Here is a 17,898-nt window from a genome sequence, read left to right as displayed (position 1 = left end):
AGTTGTGGCAGGAGGAATCTTTGTTGGGTCATTCAGGATCTTTCATTGTGGCACACATACTCTCTAGTTTGGCTCGTAGGCTTAGTTGCCCCTCTGTGTGTGAGATCTTAGATCCCCAACTGGGGATCGAACCCATGTCCCCTGCATTTCAAGGTGGATTCTTAACCACCGAACCACCAGGGAAGTCCCCTTTGTGTATACTTCTAACACTTATCTGGGCTTCCCTGGTGGCTCAGCTGGTAAAGAATCCACCTGCAATGTGGGAGACCTGGGTTCATTCCCTGGGTTGGGAAAATCCCCTGGAGAAGGGAACAGCTACCCACTCTAGTATTCTGGCCTGGAGAATTCCATGGGGACGCAAAGAGTCGGACATGACTTTTTGAAAGTGAAAGTGAGCGACTTTAACTTTCACCACTTATCCATCTTTCATTTATTATTCATGTATCCACTTATCCATCATTTACCACCCACACATACACTCAACATCCAACTTCTGTCCATCCATCCTTGCATTCCTGCACTCAACATTTGCTGAGCCCTTGTCTATATAACTTTCCTTCCAAGGAGTAAGTGTCTTTTAATTTCATGGCTGCAGTCACCATCTGCAGTGATTTTGGAGCCCCCCAAAATAAAGTCTGACACTGTTTCCACTGTCTCCCCATCTATTTCCCATGAGGTGATGGGACCAGATGCCATGATCTTAGTTTTCTGAATGTTAAGCTTTAAGCCAACTTTTTCACTCTCCTCTTTCACTTTCATCAAGAGGCTTTTTAATTCCTCTTCACTTTCTGCCATAAGGGTGGTGTCATCTGCATATCTGAGGTTATTGATATTTCGCCCGGCAATCTTGATTCCAGCTTGTGCTTCTTCCAGCCCAGCGTTTCTCATGATGTACTCTGCATATAAGTTAAATGTGACAATATACAGCCTTGACGTACTCCTTTTCCTATTTGGAACCAGTCTGTTGTTTCATGTCCAGTTCTAACTGTTACTTCTTGACCTTCATACAGGTTTCTCAAGAGGCAGGTCAGGTGGTCTGGTATTCCCATCTCTTTCAGAATTTTCCACAGTTTATTGTGATCCACACAGTCGAAGGCTTTGGTGTAGTCAATAAAGATGTTTTCTGGAACTCTCGTGCTTTTTCGATGATCCAGCGGATATTGGCAATTTGATCTCTGGTTCCTCTGCCTTTTCTAAAACCAGCTTGAACATCTGGAAGTTCACGGTTCACGTATTGCTGAAGCCTGGCTTGGAGATTTTTGAGCATTACTTTACTAGCGTGTGAGATGAGTGCAATTGTGCAGTAGTTCAAGCATTCTTTGGGATTGCCTTTCTTAGGGACTGGAATGAAAACTGACCTTTTCCAGTCCTGTGGCCACTGCTGAGTTTTCCAAATTTGCTGGCATATTGAGTGCAGCGCTTTAACAGCATCATCTTTCAGGATGTGAAATAGCTCAACTGGAATTCCATCACATCCACTAGCTTTGTTCGTAGTGATGCTTTCTAAGGCCCACTTGACTTCACATTCCACTATGTCTGGCTCTAAGTGAGTGATCACACCACTGTGATTATCTGAGTCATGAAGATCTTTTTTGTACAGTTCTTTTGTGTATTCTTGCCACCTCTTCTTAATATCTTCTGCTTCTGTTAGGTCCATACCATTTCTGTCCTTTATCGAACCCATCTTTTCCTGAAATGTTCCCTTGGTATCTCTAATTTTCTTGAAGAGATCTCTAGTCTTTCCCATTCTATTGTTTTCCTCTATTTCTTTGCATTGATCCCTGAGGAAGGCTTTCTTATCTCTCCTGGCTATTCTTTGGAACTCTGCATTCAAATGGGAATATCTTTCCTTTTCTCCTTTGCTTTTCGCTTCTCTTCTTTTCACAGCTATTTTAAATTAAAAGACACTTACTCCTTGTAAGGAAAGTTATGACCAACCTAGATAGCCTATTAAAAAGCAGAGACATTACTTTGCCAACAAAGGTCCGTCTGGTCAAGGCTATGGTTTTCCAGTGGTCATGTATGGATATGAGAGTTGGACTGTGAAGAAAGTTGAGCGCTGAAAAATTGATGCTTTTGAACTGTGGTGTTGGAGAAGACTCTTGAGAGTCCCCAGGACTGCAAGGAGATCCAACCAGTCCATCTTAAAGGAGGTCAGTCCTGGGTGTTCATTGGAAGGACTGATGCTGAAGCTGAAACTCCAGTACTTTGGCCACCTCATGCGAAGAGTTGACTCATTGGAAAAGACCCTGATGCTGGGAGGGATTGGGGGCAGGAGGAGAAGGGGGCGACAGAGGATGAGATGTCTGGATGGCATCATCGACTCGATGGGCATGAGTTTGAGTAAACTCCGGAAGTTTGTGATGGACAGGGAGGCCTGGCGTGCTGTGATTCATGGGGTCGCAAAGAGTCGGACACGACTGAGCAACTGAACTGAACTGAACTGAACTGTCTGTATAAGGCCTTTGGTCCCTGCTCCCAAGAGCTTACATTTTGTAGAAAAGGAGATACAGAAACACAGCATTATCCACTCAGCCAGAAAGGTCTACTGTTTGAAGGGGTGAGTCTGGGTGTCCATCCTCCCTGAGAGTACTCAGCCCTGCTGGGGATTGTTAGCTCTGGGGCCACACCCCAGCCCCCAAGCCCATCATTTCCCCCAAACCTAGGAAGACTCCGTTCAGTTTGAAGCCCCCGTTTTCTCTGTTGCATGCACTCTCCTTCTGCTCTTCTCCCCACCTGGCCCAGTGAGTCCCTCCAGAGAGGGGCACACATGGATGGGAGGGAGGGGAAGAGCTGGCTAAGAATCTGCAGATCCAAGCACAGAGAATTTCAGTCTATAGAGAAGACCAAGGCCCAGAAAAAAGACAGGACCAGCACATTCCTGCAGCATCCGGGTTAGAACTCAGGTAGTCTTAGCTTTTGGTGACCATAAAGCCTTGTGCTTAGTCGCTCAGTTGTGTCTGACTCTTTGTGACCCCATGGTCTATAGCCCACCGGGCTTCTCTGTCCATGGAATTCTCCAGGCAAGAATACTGGAGTGGGTAGCCATTCCTTTCTCCAGGGGATCTTCCCAAACCAGGGATTGAACCCAGATCTCCAGCACTGTGAGTGGCTCCTTTACCGTCTGAGCCACCTGGGAAGTCCTGTAATAAAACCCTATAATTCAATCAAATTGGACTCAGTTCTCCTGGGATAATAAAAGAAGCTCATCTGGTTGGAGGCAGGAGGCCACCCTGCTGTCCCCTGGGGGCGCTTGGTTCCTTGTGCACCCCGGAGAGGCACATCAGAGCCCCGGGTCTCTAAGGGTGGACCCGTCAAGACGTCCTTCTTACAGCTTCATGTCCCCTCCATGTGCTCCCTCTCCATGTCTTCCCCTCCCGGGGTTTGAGTTTGCCCAGGACGGGGCCCAGTCTCCCGACTGGACCTTGGGGTGGCCGAGGCATACCTGGCGTGAGCGATGGCCGCCACCCACTCGTCACAGTCCTTGGCGTCCTCTGTCCTCAGCTCCAAGGCTTTCTGGTTCTCATGGCTGAAGTTAACCGTGAAATAGTGCTGCCCAAAGAAAAAGAAGACAGCCCCGATTACCAGGGTGATGGGCAGGGCATCAGCAGCATCTCCTGTCATCCATCTGGCTGCTTTGCAAAACCCTCTGCTGCCACATCTGCTAGGCACGCACTCATTATCTATGATCATCTGAATGCCATTCTATTTAGCAGTTTCAAACTCTGATTAAGGCAGGCTTTGTACAATGTAACAGAACCTATGCTTAGGTTATTGTAAGAAGAAAGCAAAACCCACAGAGCCCTCTTTGCCAATAGACTGCACAAAAGCCGGTTTTAAACCATCAGGTATGCTGGGAGAAAGGCAGAGGAAACACACCAAGAGAGCATCCCCTCTGGGAACTGGGTACCCAGTCAGGGCAGCATTCATTTCATTCACTCCACAAAAGCATTCTGTGTATTCTACCATGTCCTGGCCTTAGAGCAAGAAACAGACCCTAGCAGAGCTCACCAGAAGCCAGCTCTATGTTGGGAGCTGGTGGCCGACTTAGAGCTGGGTCACATGGGGGGCCTGCTCTCCAAGCTGCCAGGCCAGCAAAGAGCCAACAATAGACACACGTGTAATATCATTCTATGAACAAATACCTGTTAAGCTGTTAGAACGCCAGAAATCTAGTAAGCCCACATGTTTGCTATCATTAATGCAGTGCAATGATCATTACCCTCATGGAGGTAAGAAAAAAGGGCCCAGGGAAAGTCACCCACTGATTCAGCCCAGGAAAAGCAGGAGGCCTTCCTAGAGGATGAGGTGTTTGTCCAGGTTTTACTTCAGTCGATGGAAGAACATGGAGGGAGCATGGATATCTAGAGTGCACAGCATGTACCAGGGGTGGGAATAAGGCATGCCAGAGCTGAGGCTGGGCGGGAGGAGAGGCCTACATGGTGGAACTGAGCGGAAGGACCACTCCCAGGTCTCCGGCTTGAGCACCTTAGGAGGCTGGGATGTAAGAGACTGGAGGAGGCATTGGCAGGATAAAGGGCAGGTGTCAGGGAGTCAAGGGTAGGCGTGGACATGCAGACTGTGTGTGCCTGGAGGACCGTGTCTTTCTGGTTTCAGACAGGAGTCTAGGGTGCCAGTTTCAGGATGGAGAGGGAAGTTGGCAGCAGACTCAGTCAGAGAGAATGTGCACAAGCAACGAATCGGGACCCCACCTGCGGAGGCCACCTGGGTCTGGCCTTGGAGGAGAGAGGCTGCGAGGTGCAGAGGGGGCCCCCCCAAACCTGCCTGTTCAGAAGATGCCCTGCAGGCCACCGTGTGGTCCTGCGTCAGGGAGTGCTGTCCCCTGTTCCTCCCTCCCCTGCAGCCCGGGCAGCAGGGAGCAACAGCACAAGGGCATAAACTTATTTTTTTGCTTCCGCTGACATTACTGTCTTTCTGTTCATTGTCATTCTTGGTGGCAGCCCGGGGGGTGTGTGTGTGTGCATGTGCGTGTGCGCTGCACAGTCAATGTCTCTCACTCGTTTCCTAGGAAACAGATCTGGCTGTAGAATGAAATGTCAGCTGCAGCCGCACGTAACTGAATTGGGAAGGCTCCGGTGGGCACTCCCCCCTCCCTGGAGAAGGCAGCGGGTGACACATGCAGCTGCGGGCGACAAGCTAGCACATTCCCCATATCCCCAGGGGTCGACAGCTCACACATGCCTGACTTAACTTCACTCTAATAGGCTCCAGGTTCAGAGATCTGGCTATACGATGAAATGCCAGTGGAGGGGGTAGAAGGGGCTGGGAAAGGGGCCTCTGGGAGCCCTGTGATCTTGTGTATTCCCAAATGCATCAAGTGGAACAGGTCTTGTGATCTGTTGACCACAGATAAATGTGAGGTGCAGAAAAGTCAGGCCACTTGCCCAAGGTCACATAGCTGGAAAGGAAAGGAGCCAGAATAACACCTTCCCCGGGTACCTACCATCCACTCAGATCTTGGGCTTGATGCTGGGGTGAAAGATGGAAGAGGCAAGGTCCCTACCTGAAGGCACTTCTGGCCAGGGGAGGCTCAGGGTCCTAACTCCAAAACAAGGCCCTCTCAGCTCCACACGGGCTCAGCAGGGCTGCCGGGTCCCCAGAGAGTTCCCAGGGGAACTCAGTACAGTCAGAGATGGCTGGACTCATCCGTGGCCCTGGCCAATTCCCAGGGCAAGCGTAGTTTCCTTCCACCCAGAGCTGTGGGGGGACCCGGAGCTGCTCGCCCTGGGGAGGAGCCAGTCGGGCTTGGTGGAGGCCCCTGAATCTGGCTACTCAGAACTGCAGCAGGTGGTGGGCTTGGCTGAGGCCCCTCCCTCCCAGCAGAACCTTCTCTCTAGTTGTGGTACATGTACACAAGGGAATATCACTCAGCCATAAAAAGGCACACACACAAGTCAGTTCTACTGAGGTGAATGAACCTAGAGCCTGTTATACAGAGTGAAGACAGAAAGAGGAAAACAAATATTGTATGTTAATACATATATATGGAATCTAGAAAAATGGTACTAATGAATCTCTCTGCAGGTCAGCAGTGGAGACGCACACTTAGAGAACAGACTTGTGGACACGAGAAGGGAAAGGAGAGGGTGGGAAAAATTGAAGAGAGCAGCACTGAGACATATGCATTACCGTATGGAGAACAGATAGTTGGTGGGAATTTGCTGTATGACGCAGGAAGCTCGAAACCGGTGCTCTGTGACAAGCTAGAGGGGTGGGATGGGGTGGGAGGTGGGAGAAAGGTTCAAGAGGGAGGGGACATGTGTTTACCTATGGCTGATTCATGTTGATGTATGGCAGAAACCAACGCAATATTGTAAAGCATTTATCCTCCAAATAATAATAAATAATTTTAAAAAGAATCTTCTTTCTAAGCAGTCTTGCTTCACAGATAAGCAGATGGCTACCTGACACCCTGTGTACTGTAACCCCCTGCCACCTCACCTCGGCTGGATGGCTGACTGTGAGGGGAAGCCAGGAAAGCCGCCTCCCTTCTCCTCCCCAGTCCCAGCTTGAATCTGGCCTTCAGAAACATCTGGCTTTGTATTTTCTTTTTTTAACATCTAAAACTTTATTTAATATTAGAATATAGTTGCTTTACAATGTTGTGTTAATTTTTGTTGTACAACAAAATGAATCGGCTTTATGTATACATATGTCCCCTCCCTCTTGGGCCGCCCTCCCACCCCACCCCAGCCCACCCTCGAGGTCATCAGAGCACAGGGCTGAGCTCCCTGTTCTGTGCAGCAGCCTCCCACTAGCTATCTGTCTTACACATGCAGTGTATATATGTCAGTGCTACTCTTTCAATTCGTCCCAACCTGTCCGTCCCCTCCTGTGTCCATAAGCCCATTCTCTGCATCTACCTCTCTATTTCTGCCCTGCAAATAGCTTCATTAGTACCATTTTTCTAGATTCCACATATATGCGTTAAGATACGATATTTGTTTTTCTCTTCCTGACTTACTTCACTCCGTAGGAGTCTCTAGGAGAGTCCTCTGGCTTTCGACAGGTGCTAATATTCAGTTCTCTGTCCCTCAGACCAGAGACAGGGCTCCCAGAGGCCCCTTCCCCAGCCCCTCACACCCCCTACACCGTGAGCTGCCAGTTTACCCCTCTGTCCATCCCACTACTGTGTGGCCTGGCATCTGTCCCCATTGCCACTGTTCCAGTTCAGGTCCTGGGACCTTTCTCCCACAAGCATCCTGCATCTCTCATCCTTAGAGATAGCACCTAGACCCTGAATAACTGACTGGCTAGAAGTGCAGGTGAAGTGGCCCACTGGCTGGAGGGATGTGCATACGGCCGTAACAGCAGGCAAGAGCCACTGCATCTCCTAGGAAGCTGGCTACGGATGCCACGGTGAGCTCTGGAGAACTTGCGGAGCATCTTCAGGGCAGAAACCAAAGGGCCTGCAGTGCTGGCAGCTGGGAGTGGTGGTGGTGCTTGGCCGTAGATAAAGGGGAAATTGGAGGCCTTGGGCATCAGGCCAGGTTCTCAGCACATATTATCACCTCAACCCCAGGTGTGAAATGGATCACCTCCACTTAACTGGGGAAGCAGAGGCAAGCACCATGGTTTGCCCAAGGTCACCAGCCAGGAAACGGCCCAGCTGAGCCAGGACTGAGGGCTGCCCCGGGCTGGAATGTAAGCGCTTCAGATGACTGGAGTGTTCCCTCTGTGCTTGTAAACCTCCCCACTGAGAGCTGGCCTGTACAACCACGTTGCCTGACTGACTAGCAGAAAGTGTTCACTGAGGGAAAGTAAAACTTCCACCTGGCAATTCTGAGTCATCACCCCACCCGACTTTAGGCAGCCAAATAAATGAGACTTTTCTGGACGCGGGACTTGGGGGATGAGGGAAATGGGGACAAAGGACGAGGGAGAGCTGCAGGGAGGCACAGAGGGACAGAAGGAGAAGCACACAGGGGCACAGAGACTGAGAGAGGAAGTGCAGCTCACCGTGAAAGAACGAAAGCCACACCTACGGAGAGAACGGGTGAGCCAGAGGCTCCAGGAGGATGCTAAGAAAGAAGGATGTTTTAGATGCTTTGTTGTGTTAGTTGTTCAGTTGTGTCCAACTCTCTGTAAGCCCATGGACTATAGTTTACTGTAGCCCACCAGGCTCCTCTGTTCATGGGATTCTCCAGGCAAGAATACTGAAGTGGGTTGCCATTCCCTTCTCCAGGGGGTTCTTCCCGATCCAGTGATCGAACCTAGGTCTCCTGCATTGTAGGCAAATTCTTTACCATCTGAGCAACCAGAGAAGGCCAGATACTAAACAATTTATTTATTTGACTGTGCCAAATCTTCCTTGTGGCACATAGTATCTTTTTCTTTTTTTAGCTGTGGCATGTGGGATCTAGTTCCCTGAATGACGGATGGAACTTAGGCCCCTTGCATTGGGAGTGTGGAGTCTTAACCACTGGACCACCAAGGGAGTTCCCAAAATAGGTGACTTCTTGGCCTGTATGGGTTGCCGTGGACTTGGGAGCAAAAATGTGATGACTGTCCAGCCCTGAGCCACTTCAGCAGCTCAGGGCAACATCAAAAGAACAACTGCCCATCTTGTGGATAGATGCACTGCCGCATAGCAAGAAACAGGCTGGTCCCTCCCCAAAGGATGTTCAAGACTGACCTCCCATCCTCTGCTGGTTGCAATCACCCCACCCCACCCCCATCCCTGGATGCCAACCCTTGGGCTTGGCTGCCCACGTGTGTGCACGAGAGACAGGATGCCAGGTTGAGCAGCTGGCCTGGTATGCCTGAGCCTGAAGCTCTGCCCTGATGATGACCCTCAGGACCCAGGGTGAGGCTGTTTCCCATCACTGCATCCTCAGTGGGGAGTGGGGCTGCCTTTGGCTTGGCTGCTCCAAGGAGCCTACCTCTTGGTTCTTGGAACAGGAAAAATACCATCTCCCCTTCTCTCTGGTTCTTTGATTTTGTTCTTTTTCTTCAGCTGCACTATGGCTCAGTGATAAAGAACCTGCCTGCCAATGCCAGAGATGCAGGAGACTCTGGTTCAATCCCTGGGTTGGGAAAATCCCCTGGAGGAGGAAATGGCAAGCCACTCCAGTATTCTTGTCTGGGAAATCCTGTGGACAGAGGAGCCTGGGGGGCTACAGTCCATGGGGTCACAAGAGTCAGACATGACTTAGCAACTAAACCATCATGAGGCATGTAGGATCTTAATTTCCTAACCAGGGATGGAACCCGCGCCCTCTACATTGGAGGGCAGAGTCTTAACCACTGGACCACCAGGAAAGTCACCTAATCTTGTTATTTCCATTGTTCTCTGTCTCTTGTCTCCTTTCGAACCTCTGCACCTCTCTGTCCCTTTCCCCCTGTATCTCTCTCGCTGCCTCTCTCCTCTCTACCCCTCTAAGTCCCTCTGCCCCTTTTCCCAGCCTCTGTCCCCATGGCAAGTGAGATCATCTGGCCACAGCTGTATCACCAGCTGCAGAACCAGCCCAAATATGGGCTGTCTTCCTTGAGTTGCTCAGGCTCCTTTTGCTCAGGCTGGTGACTGGCTGCTTCCAGGGTTAGGGGCTCCTCTTTCTTTCTCTACCCTGTCCAGGAAGCCCAGACACACGTCCTTGGGTCCCCACACACTCTCCCCTTCCTAAATTCCTTTCTGGTTGGTTTGGGTGTTTGGGGACAGACTTTCTAGATGCCAGAGAATTATGACCTGCAGCAGGGGCCTGGGCTTAGGCAGGAATGGGGGACCCACTGGCCTGCTTTGGTTCCAGATCCTGGGGTCAAGGCCTCGTTTTGGCCAACCCAGCTCCCTGGAGCTCTGTAACTACCATAGAGAACCAGAGAGTGCTCCATCACCAGCGACCGCCTGAGGATCTCACAGGCTTGTAGTCCAAAAGGCAGATGGGGTGTCTCTGGGTGTTCTGGGTAAACGCTATCAATATCCATCTTTTCTAGGGATGAACCAGCGACCCTGGTTCTGCTTAGCCTCCCCCTCGACTCCTGTCTATCCCAACTGGCTGAGGGGCTTCCGCACCTCCACAGGGTGCAGAACATGGGGAAACCACTGACAGATGCGGTGACCAAACATCCCAGTTGGCCTGGGACTATACGTCACAACAAACTGGAAAATTCTTCAAGAGATGGGAATACCAGACCACCTTACCAGGCTCCTGAGAAATCTGTATGCAGGTCAAGAAGTAACAGTTAGAACCAGACATGGAACAACAGACTGGTTCCAAACTGGGAAGGCAGTATGTCAAGGCTGTATATTGTCACCCTGCTTATTTAACTTATATGCTGAGTACATCATGTGAAATGCCGGGCTGGACAAAGCACAAGCTGGGAGAAATATCAGTAACTTCAGTTACACAGATGACATCACCCTTATGGCTGAAAGTAAAGAGGAACTAAACAGCCTCTTGATGAAAGTGAAAGAGGAGAGTGAAAAAACTGGCTTAAAACTCAACATGAAAAATACTAAGATCATGGCACCCAGTCCCATCACTTCACGGCAAATACAGGGGGAAACAATGGAAACAGTGACAGACTTTACTTTCTTGGGCTCCAAAATCACTGCAGATGGTGACTGCAGCCATGAAATTAAAAGATGCTTGCTCCTTGAAAGAAAAGCTTTGACCAACCTAGACAGCATACTAAAAAGCAGAGATATTACTTTGCCAACAAAGGTCCATTTAGTCAAAGCTATGGCTTTTCCAGTAGTCATGTATAGATGTGAGCGTTGGACTATAAAGAAAGTTGAGTGTTGAAGAATCGATGCTTTTGAACTGTGATGTTGGAGAAAACTCTTGAGAGTCCCTTGGACTATAAGGAGATTCAACCAGTCCATCCTAAAGGAAATCAGTCCTGAGTATTCATTGGAAGGACTGATGCTGAAGCTGAAACTCCAATATTTTGGCCACCTGATGCAAAGAACTGACTCATTGGAAAAGACTCTGATGCTGGGAAAGATCAAAGGCAGGAGGAGAAGGGGACAACAGAGCAACAGAGGATGAGATGGTTGGATGGCATCACCCACTCAATGGACATGAATTTGAGTAAGCTCTGGGAGTTGGTGATGGACAGGGATGTCTGGTGTGCTGCAGTCCATGGGGTCACAAAGACTTGGACATGACTGAGTGACTGAACTGAACTGAACTGAGGCGCTTCTGTGAGCACCAGACTTCTGGAGCTAAAACCAAGATAGTCCTGAGCACACCAGGACCCCTGGTCACCCTACAAAAGGTGGAGCAGGTGGAAGTCCCAACAGTGGGGTCCACGCTTGGCTGTGCGACTCAGAACCAGGGACTCTGGGCAGCCTCTGCCTCTCCCCCTGGCAAGTGGGAAGTGAAAGTGTTAGTCACTCAGTTGTGTCCAACTCTGCGACCCCATGGACTGTAGGCCCGCCAGGTTCCTTTACCCATGGGATTCTCCAGGCAAGAATACTGGAGTGGGTTGCCATTCCCTTCTCCAGGGGATCTTCCTGACCCAGGGATTGAACCTGGGTCTCCTGCATGCAGGCAGATTCTTTACCATCTGAGCCAGTTGGGAAGCTTCCTGGCAAGTGGGCATGACACTGACACCCGCCTGGTCAACCACGCATGCGTGGTCTCAGTCACGCAAAGTCAAGGTCTCTCCACCTTTCACTCTCTACCTGAGTAACTTCTCCTTTGTGAATTCAGCCTATGTTCTTTGTCTCCACTGTAAACCCAGAGACACTGTCCATCTCACGGTAGTAATCAGTGACAAGTGTGGAAGCCTGCGAAGCCTAGTGCTTTCTGCAAGGTGCGGGCACTTCTCACCCTCAGGCCTTAACGGATCTCTTTCCTGCTCCCTCTGGGCTGTCCGGTGTGCCAGCCCCTATGCTTCTCCATCAAAGCCATTATCCTCTTGTGATGACTTTTTACTGTCTTTCCTATCACAGTAAGTCCCCTATATACAACAAGTCCTGTTCCAAGAGCACAATCGCAAGTTCAATTTCTTCAGAGTCCAACAAAATAAGTCTAAATACCCAACTGACATGATTGGCTACATAGTACTGTACTGTAATAGGTGTAGAATACTTTTCCTACTAGCAATACATAAAAAACAAACACAAAAATTAAACAGTTTTAGTCTTAACAATGCAGTACCTTGAAAAGCACAGTAGTACCAGCCACATCACTGCTGCTTTTACGCTTGCTTTCAGACATCCTGGGCTTGCAAAAAAGACACTGCACTATTGTATTCTACATAGTACTGGACAGTAAAGTGCACAGAAGCACAACCATTTGGAGAGGATGCACGCATGTGACAAGGTACGCCAGACACGTGAACTAACTCACGTGACTGGACATGCGAACACACGTTTACATCTTTGAAAGTTTACAACTTGAAGGTTGGTATGTAGGGGACTTGCTGTAGAGCAGAGAGTCTCGATCTGGGCCTCCCAACAGAGATACCTGAGAACCTAAGCCGACATGGATGCTCGAGCCGTTTTTAGGCACATTAAACCAGAACGTGGGAGGAGGGAACAGGGAGGGGATAGGTTTCAGGCACTGGTGTTTTTCAAAGCCCTCCTGTTGGTCCCGGTGTTCGCCCAGTGCTGTGAACCCCTAACAGGGAGCAGTGTCTGCAGAAGAAGCACCTCTTTCCCCTACTCATCCCCCCATGTTCTCCTGGAGCCCCTTGTCCTGGAGCAGCCATAGACACACGCCATCCATTCAGGAATTTTCAGTTATTTGGAACAGTGACAGGGAGAGACCAAATTAATGAGCAGTGTGTGTTGAACTCGAAGTACCAACAACAAAGGAGGAGGCAGAAATGTCTCAGAGAGAAGTGGAGATGGGAGAGCATGGAACTAGAGTGGGGGTGGGGAGGACAGGGCAGAGAGAGATGGTTCTGGTCCAGGCCTTGGAGACCCGGACACAGGTTTGCTCCGTGGGTTCCATTAATTACCACAGTAACCATTCCAAGAGCAGTTCTTTTTGCTTAAGCTGCTTTGAATGGGCTCCTGCTCCTTTCAAACAAATGATTCCTGACCAAGAATGTCCCCAGAGCCTGGCACTGTGCCTTGACCTGGGTTTGGAATGGCCTTTGTTTACTGAATGAGTGACTAAATGCATGTGTCACCACGGCACGGGAGCCCAGATCATTAATTAATTGATGCACAGCAAACACCACAAAGCAGGTGGCATTGCATTTACTTCTCAGGTGGGTGAGTTGTCTGGAAGGGTGTGGGCCACGGCTTTCCATTAACGAGGCTTATGTCTCTTTAGGGAGAGGAGGCCCGCTCACTTCACAAAGGCCCTGAGCAGTCGTGCAATGAAGGGACTTCTTTTCTTAAATATGTTTAATGATGCATGTTGTTTAAAAATATTTATTTATTTGGCTGCATTAGGTCTTAGTTGTGGCATGTGGGATAGGGTTCCCTGACCAGGAATTGAAATCCAGGCCCCTGCATTGGAAGTGCAGTGTCTTAGCCACTGGAGCACCAGGGAAGTCCCTGAAGGAACTTCTTCCAGAACTTATCTCACCATGGAACACTTTTCATTTTTTGGAAGATCTGTCAGCATTCCATAAAACCAGTGTTCTGGGACCCTGGAGCTGTGGCACATGCTAGGCTTTGGAGTCACTTGGGTTTAAATTTATTATATATGATTAGCCTTGGTGTCTTCAATATATTTCTTCATTTCTGTGGACCTGTTTTCTCTTTCACAAAAAGGGGAGGATATTACAAATCTCACAGGGTTGTGCAAAACATATGATGCTGTGAAAGCTCCTGGTTCATAAAAGTGCTCAATAATGGTTTTTAAACCACTGGAATCATTTGCCAGGTCCAAGTGATGGGTCTAAACAAGCTGTGTGCTCAGTCACTCAGTCATGTCTGACTCTTTGTGACCCCATGGGCAGTAGCCCACCAGGCTCCTCTGTCCATGGGATTTTGCAGGCAGGAATACTGGAGGGGGTTGCCATTTTCTCCTCCAGGGGATCTTCTTGATCCATGGAAGAGTTTCCTGCATTGGCAGGAGGAATTTTTACCACTGAGCCACCTGGGAAGCCCCATCAAAACAACTAGTCATTGACCAATTACTAGAAAAACCACACACTTGTGCATATACATGCTGGGTACAAATTGTGCCCTCCTAACATTCATGTCCATCAGAATCTGTGACTAAGAACTTATTTGCAAATATGTGTTATGTAAAAAAAAATGGTACAAAGGAACTGACTGACAAAACAGAAATAGAGTCACAGATGTAGAAAACAAACTTATGGTTACAACAGGGAAAGGTGAGGGAGGGATAAATTGGGAGTTTGGGATTGATATATACTAACCACTCTATGTAAAAGAGATGACTAATGAGAACTCTATTCAATACTCTGTAATGGCCTATATGAGAAAAGAATCTAAAAAAGGGGATATATGTATATGTACAGCTGATTCACTTTGCTGCACACCTGAAACTAACATAACATTGTAAATCAACTCTACTCCAATAAAATTTTTTTAAAAAAGATCTTATTTGAAAATAGGATCTTTACAGATGTAAGCAAGGGAAGATGAAGTCATACTGGATTAACAAGAAGAGGCTTTAATAAAAAGAGAGAAATCTGGACAGACACACAGGGAAGGAAGTCGCGCGAAGAGGGAGGCAGAGACTGGAGAGACGAATCTACACATCAAGGACCACCAAGGATTGCTGGCAGCCATCAGGAGCCAGCAGAAGAAAGGAAAGACTGCAAAGGGACCATGGCCCCGCAGGCATCTTGGTCTCAGATCTCTAGCCTCTGGAGCTATGAGGGAATACACTTCTGTTGTTGTAAACTAACCCTCTTCAAATCAACAATGCATATGCACAGGTACACACACAAGAGGCATGGGAGAGGCTTAGAAACTGAAGCGTCAGAGCTGTACTAAGATCAAAGGATTACTCTGAATCAGCCATTTGGGGTGTTGTTTCCAACACCTTCAGCTCCTGTTTCTTCCTCATTTCTGATATTCAATGGGTCACCAAGTTCTCCGCTTTGGATATCTCTGGCACTGTGCGTTCTCCCATCCTCACCGCTGTGCCTGCTTCCAAGGTTCCTCATCTCCCAACTGGGTAAACCATTCCCTCTGGTCTCCCTGCCCCTGGTCTTATCCCCTCTGATTCATGCTCCTTGGCCAGAAACCAGACCCATTGTCCTGTCTGGGCCTCTGCTCGCTGTCTCCTCCAAGAGGGAGGTGGGCTGGAGTCAGCGGCAGGATGGAGGCCATCACTCTTGGTCAGCCCCACCCTGCCTCTTGGTAGGTCCATCCAGTGGCCTGGTTAGATACGGTCAGCTTCTCCCCCACGGGCCCTGGCTCCTCCCTCCTGGCCCATCTTTGGGCCATGGTCCCAGCTGGCCCTGTGCCTCAGTCAGCCCTCTCTGCCTGATGCTGCGAAGGTCCCAGTGCAAACACGACTGTGCTAGAGTGGACCTGAAGGGGCCTCATCGGCGTGTGTGTGTGTGTGTGTGTGTGCAGTGCTCTGCCTGAAGTCCACCTCTCCCTCCATAAGGGGCCACCCACTCAGGCTCCCCATCAGCTGAGGTCCCTTTCCACCTCTCACCGTTGAGATCCCAGGGGAAGCCCGTCTGCTCTCTGGATTTCGCAGAAGAGGTCCTGCTGACTCAGGCCAGGCCCCCTCAGACGCTTGCACATTGCCCCCACAGTGTCTGTAGCACAGTGAATGGCTCTTCAGGCTGCTTCCTCCCTGCCCTGGCTGTACCACCCTTGTGTCTGGGGCATACAGAGGGGTGTCCCTGGGTACAGTGTGTTCCAAATGGTCCGACTCAACAGAAGTACTGGCCTTGACCAGCCCCACTGGTACTCTCACACCAACCCAGAAAGGACCCTGCCTACTCACAACCTCCACTTCACTTGACATGACTCCACTTGGAGTCTGGAAGCCACTTCATGACTTTCTCCCTACCTGCCCTCCCACCTACCCTGCTCTGAGTGGCCTCATTTCACTGACCTCTGCCTCTGAGTTCTCAAGTCATGGTCCTCCTAGGGCCTGGTTACCACACTAGAAAGATTATATATACAAAGATATATAGATACATGGCCATATATGTGCATGTCTGTATAATTATACAGAGGGTAACAAACTGCAAACACTATTCTACATGTGTTTTTCTGACTACACTGTGAAGATAGTTCTCTATAAGTATATTTGCTGCCCTCACCTTTTTAATAGCTGCATAGCATTCCACTGTGTGGATGTGCTGCAGTTTGTTTAGCTAATCTCCTCTTGAGGGACATTTGGGTAATTTATAGTCTTTTTTCTTATAAACAGACCTGAAATTAGTAAACACCTTTGTACATAGGTCATTTCTAACTGAGTTTTTGACAGAAGGTGAAAGACAGACCTATCCAGACTGGAATTTTTTCCTTCTTTCAGCAAAGCAAAAATTCCTTCTATGCAGCTGTAAAAAAGGATGAAGACAATCAATATAGAGAACTGTCTCCACAATATACTGAGAAAATGTGTAGAACAGTGCTTGCAGTATGTTGCCATTTATATAATTATACAGACATGCATATATATGGCCATACATCTATATACCTTTGCATATATTTGCATGTATAATCTCTCTGGAAGAATGCATAAGCAACTGGTAACATTAAAATCCTCTGTGGAGAACTAGATTGCCAGGGTTAGCAGTGGGAAGCAGCAGTGTCACTGTATACGTCTTTGTAACTTCTGAATGTCAAACCATGGGTCTATATTACCAATTCTAAAATTTTAAAATAAAAGGCAGTGGCTGTTTGAGAGTGCCTAACTGACCATCCACTTCCCAGGTTCTCCAAGCTGCCCCCTTCACTGTTCAGTCATCAGGACACTATCTTTTGGACCTCAGCATTGTAGCCTCAAGGAATGTGATCTTCAGTGAGCACGCTCAGCCTGCCCTGAGAGCCAGTGGGAGCCACTGATGGGGGGTGAACCTCTGTTTCTGCAGTGATTCCGCCCCTGAAGTCCTCATCACTCCCCAGCAGTCTCCCATATGTAAGCCCCTGGGGGTATACAAGTGCTTCTACTGGATGAACTGCACTGTGACTTTCTGGGAGGCAATGGGTGTTCCATAATTGGTTGGTTTCCCTTTGTGCCCAGGCTACCAGGAAGCTCTCAGATGTAATTACACGCCTGCCTCTCCTCACCTGTGCCCACACTGTATGGGCTCTCCATCCAGAACACCAGTCCTTCCCCCAAGCTCCCCAAAGCCTGAGGATCTGACAGAGAGGTGACGGGAGTCCAGGCGACAACCAGTGTAGCTAGAGGGCAGGGAAGACCCACTGCCGGGGAAAGGGTAGACGGGCAGCAGCAGGCTAGGGGTAAGGTTAATGGGCACACAGAGAATGCTGCATGTCTGACTAGTGCTTCCAAGCTATTTCACTAACTCCTTGAGTTTGGGTAAGAGTCTAAGAGGCAATTCCACAAAGCTGGTTATATTTCACTCATATAGTCTGACAGAGGAAAAGTCAATCAAGTCTGTCTGAATTTCCAGACGCGTTTTTGGAATGCCAGCTACAGCGGCTAAAAATTCATTCATTCACACTTCTAAAATTAATTTCATTTTAAGGTCTTAGTTAGATTTTCCAATTTGAAAAATAAATCAAAATTCAACTGGGAATTATCTTCTTGAAAATAATTCTCTCTTTTTCAGGGGAAAGAAACTGCATTAGCCTTGCTCGTTTAGTAAGACATGGTCTTTAAGTATAAATTGCTGAATTTAACAACAGAGGCCTGGATGCCCTCTGATCTTAACAACCAGAACCAGGAGACCTGACGTTTACTAGCAGCGAGGGCTCGGGGTCTGGCATGACATAGACACAGGTGTCTGTGGAGAGATGAGCTCCATCTATCTGAGCTTCTTCCGAGCAAGGGTGAGCTCTTCCCA

General features: G+C 48.8%; 1 protein-coding gene across 1 annotated transcript in view; it reads right to left on the bottom strand.

Annotated features, from left to right (window-relative positions):
* RASGRF1 (Ras protein specific guanine nucleotide releasing factor 1) overlaps window positions 1–17,898 on the bottom strand; it is a 103,030-nt gene that overhangs the window by 75,675 nt on the left and 9,457 nt on the right. The window contains exon 2 of the mRNA XM_070478259.1: window positions 3,446–3,552. Within this exon, the coding sequence (XP_070334360.1) occupies window positions 3,446–3,552 (107 nt within the window). The remainder of the gene's footprint in view (window positions 1–3,445; window positions 3,553–17,898) is intronic.

This window comes from Odocoileus virginianus, chromosome 16 (assembly GCF_023699985.2).
Source record: "Odocoileus virginianus isolate 20LAN1187 ecotype Illinois chromosome 16, Ovbor_1.2, whole genome shotgun sequence".
NCBI classification, from domain to species: domain Eukaryota; kingdom Metazoa; phylum Chordata; class Mammalia; order Artiodactyla; family Cervidae; genus Odocoileus; species Odocoileus virginianus.
The sequence above is the reverse complement of the archived record's forward strand: the minus strand, read 5'-3'. Positions and strand labels throughout refer to the sequence as shown.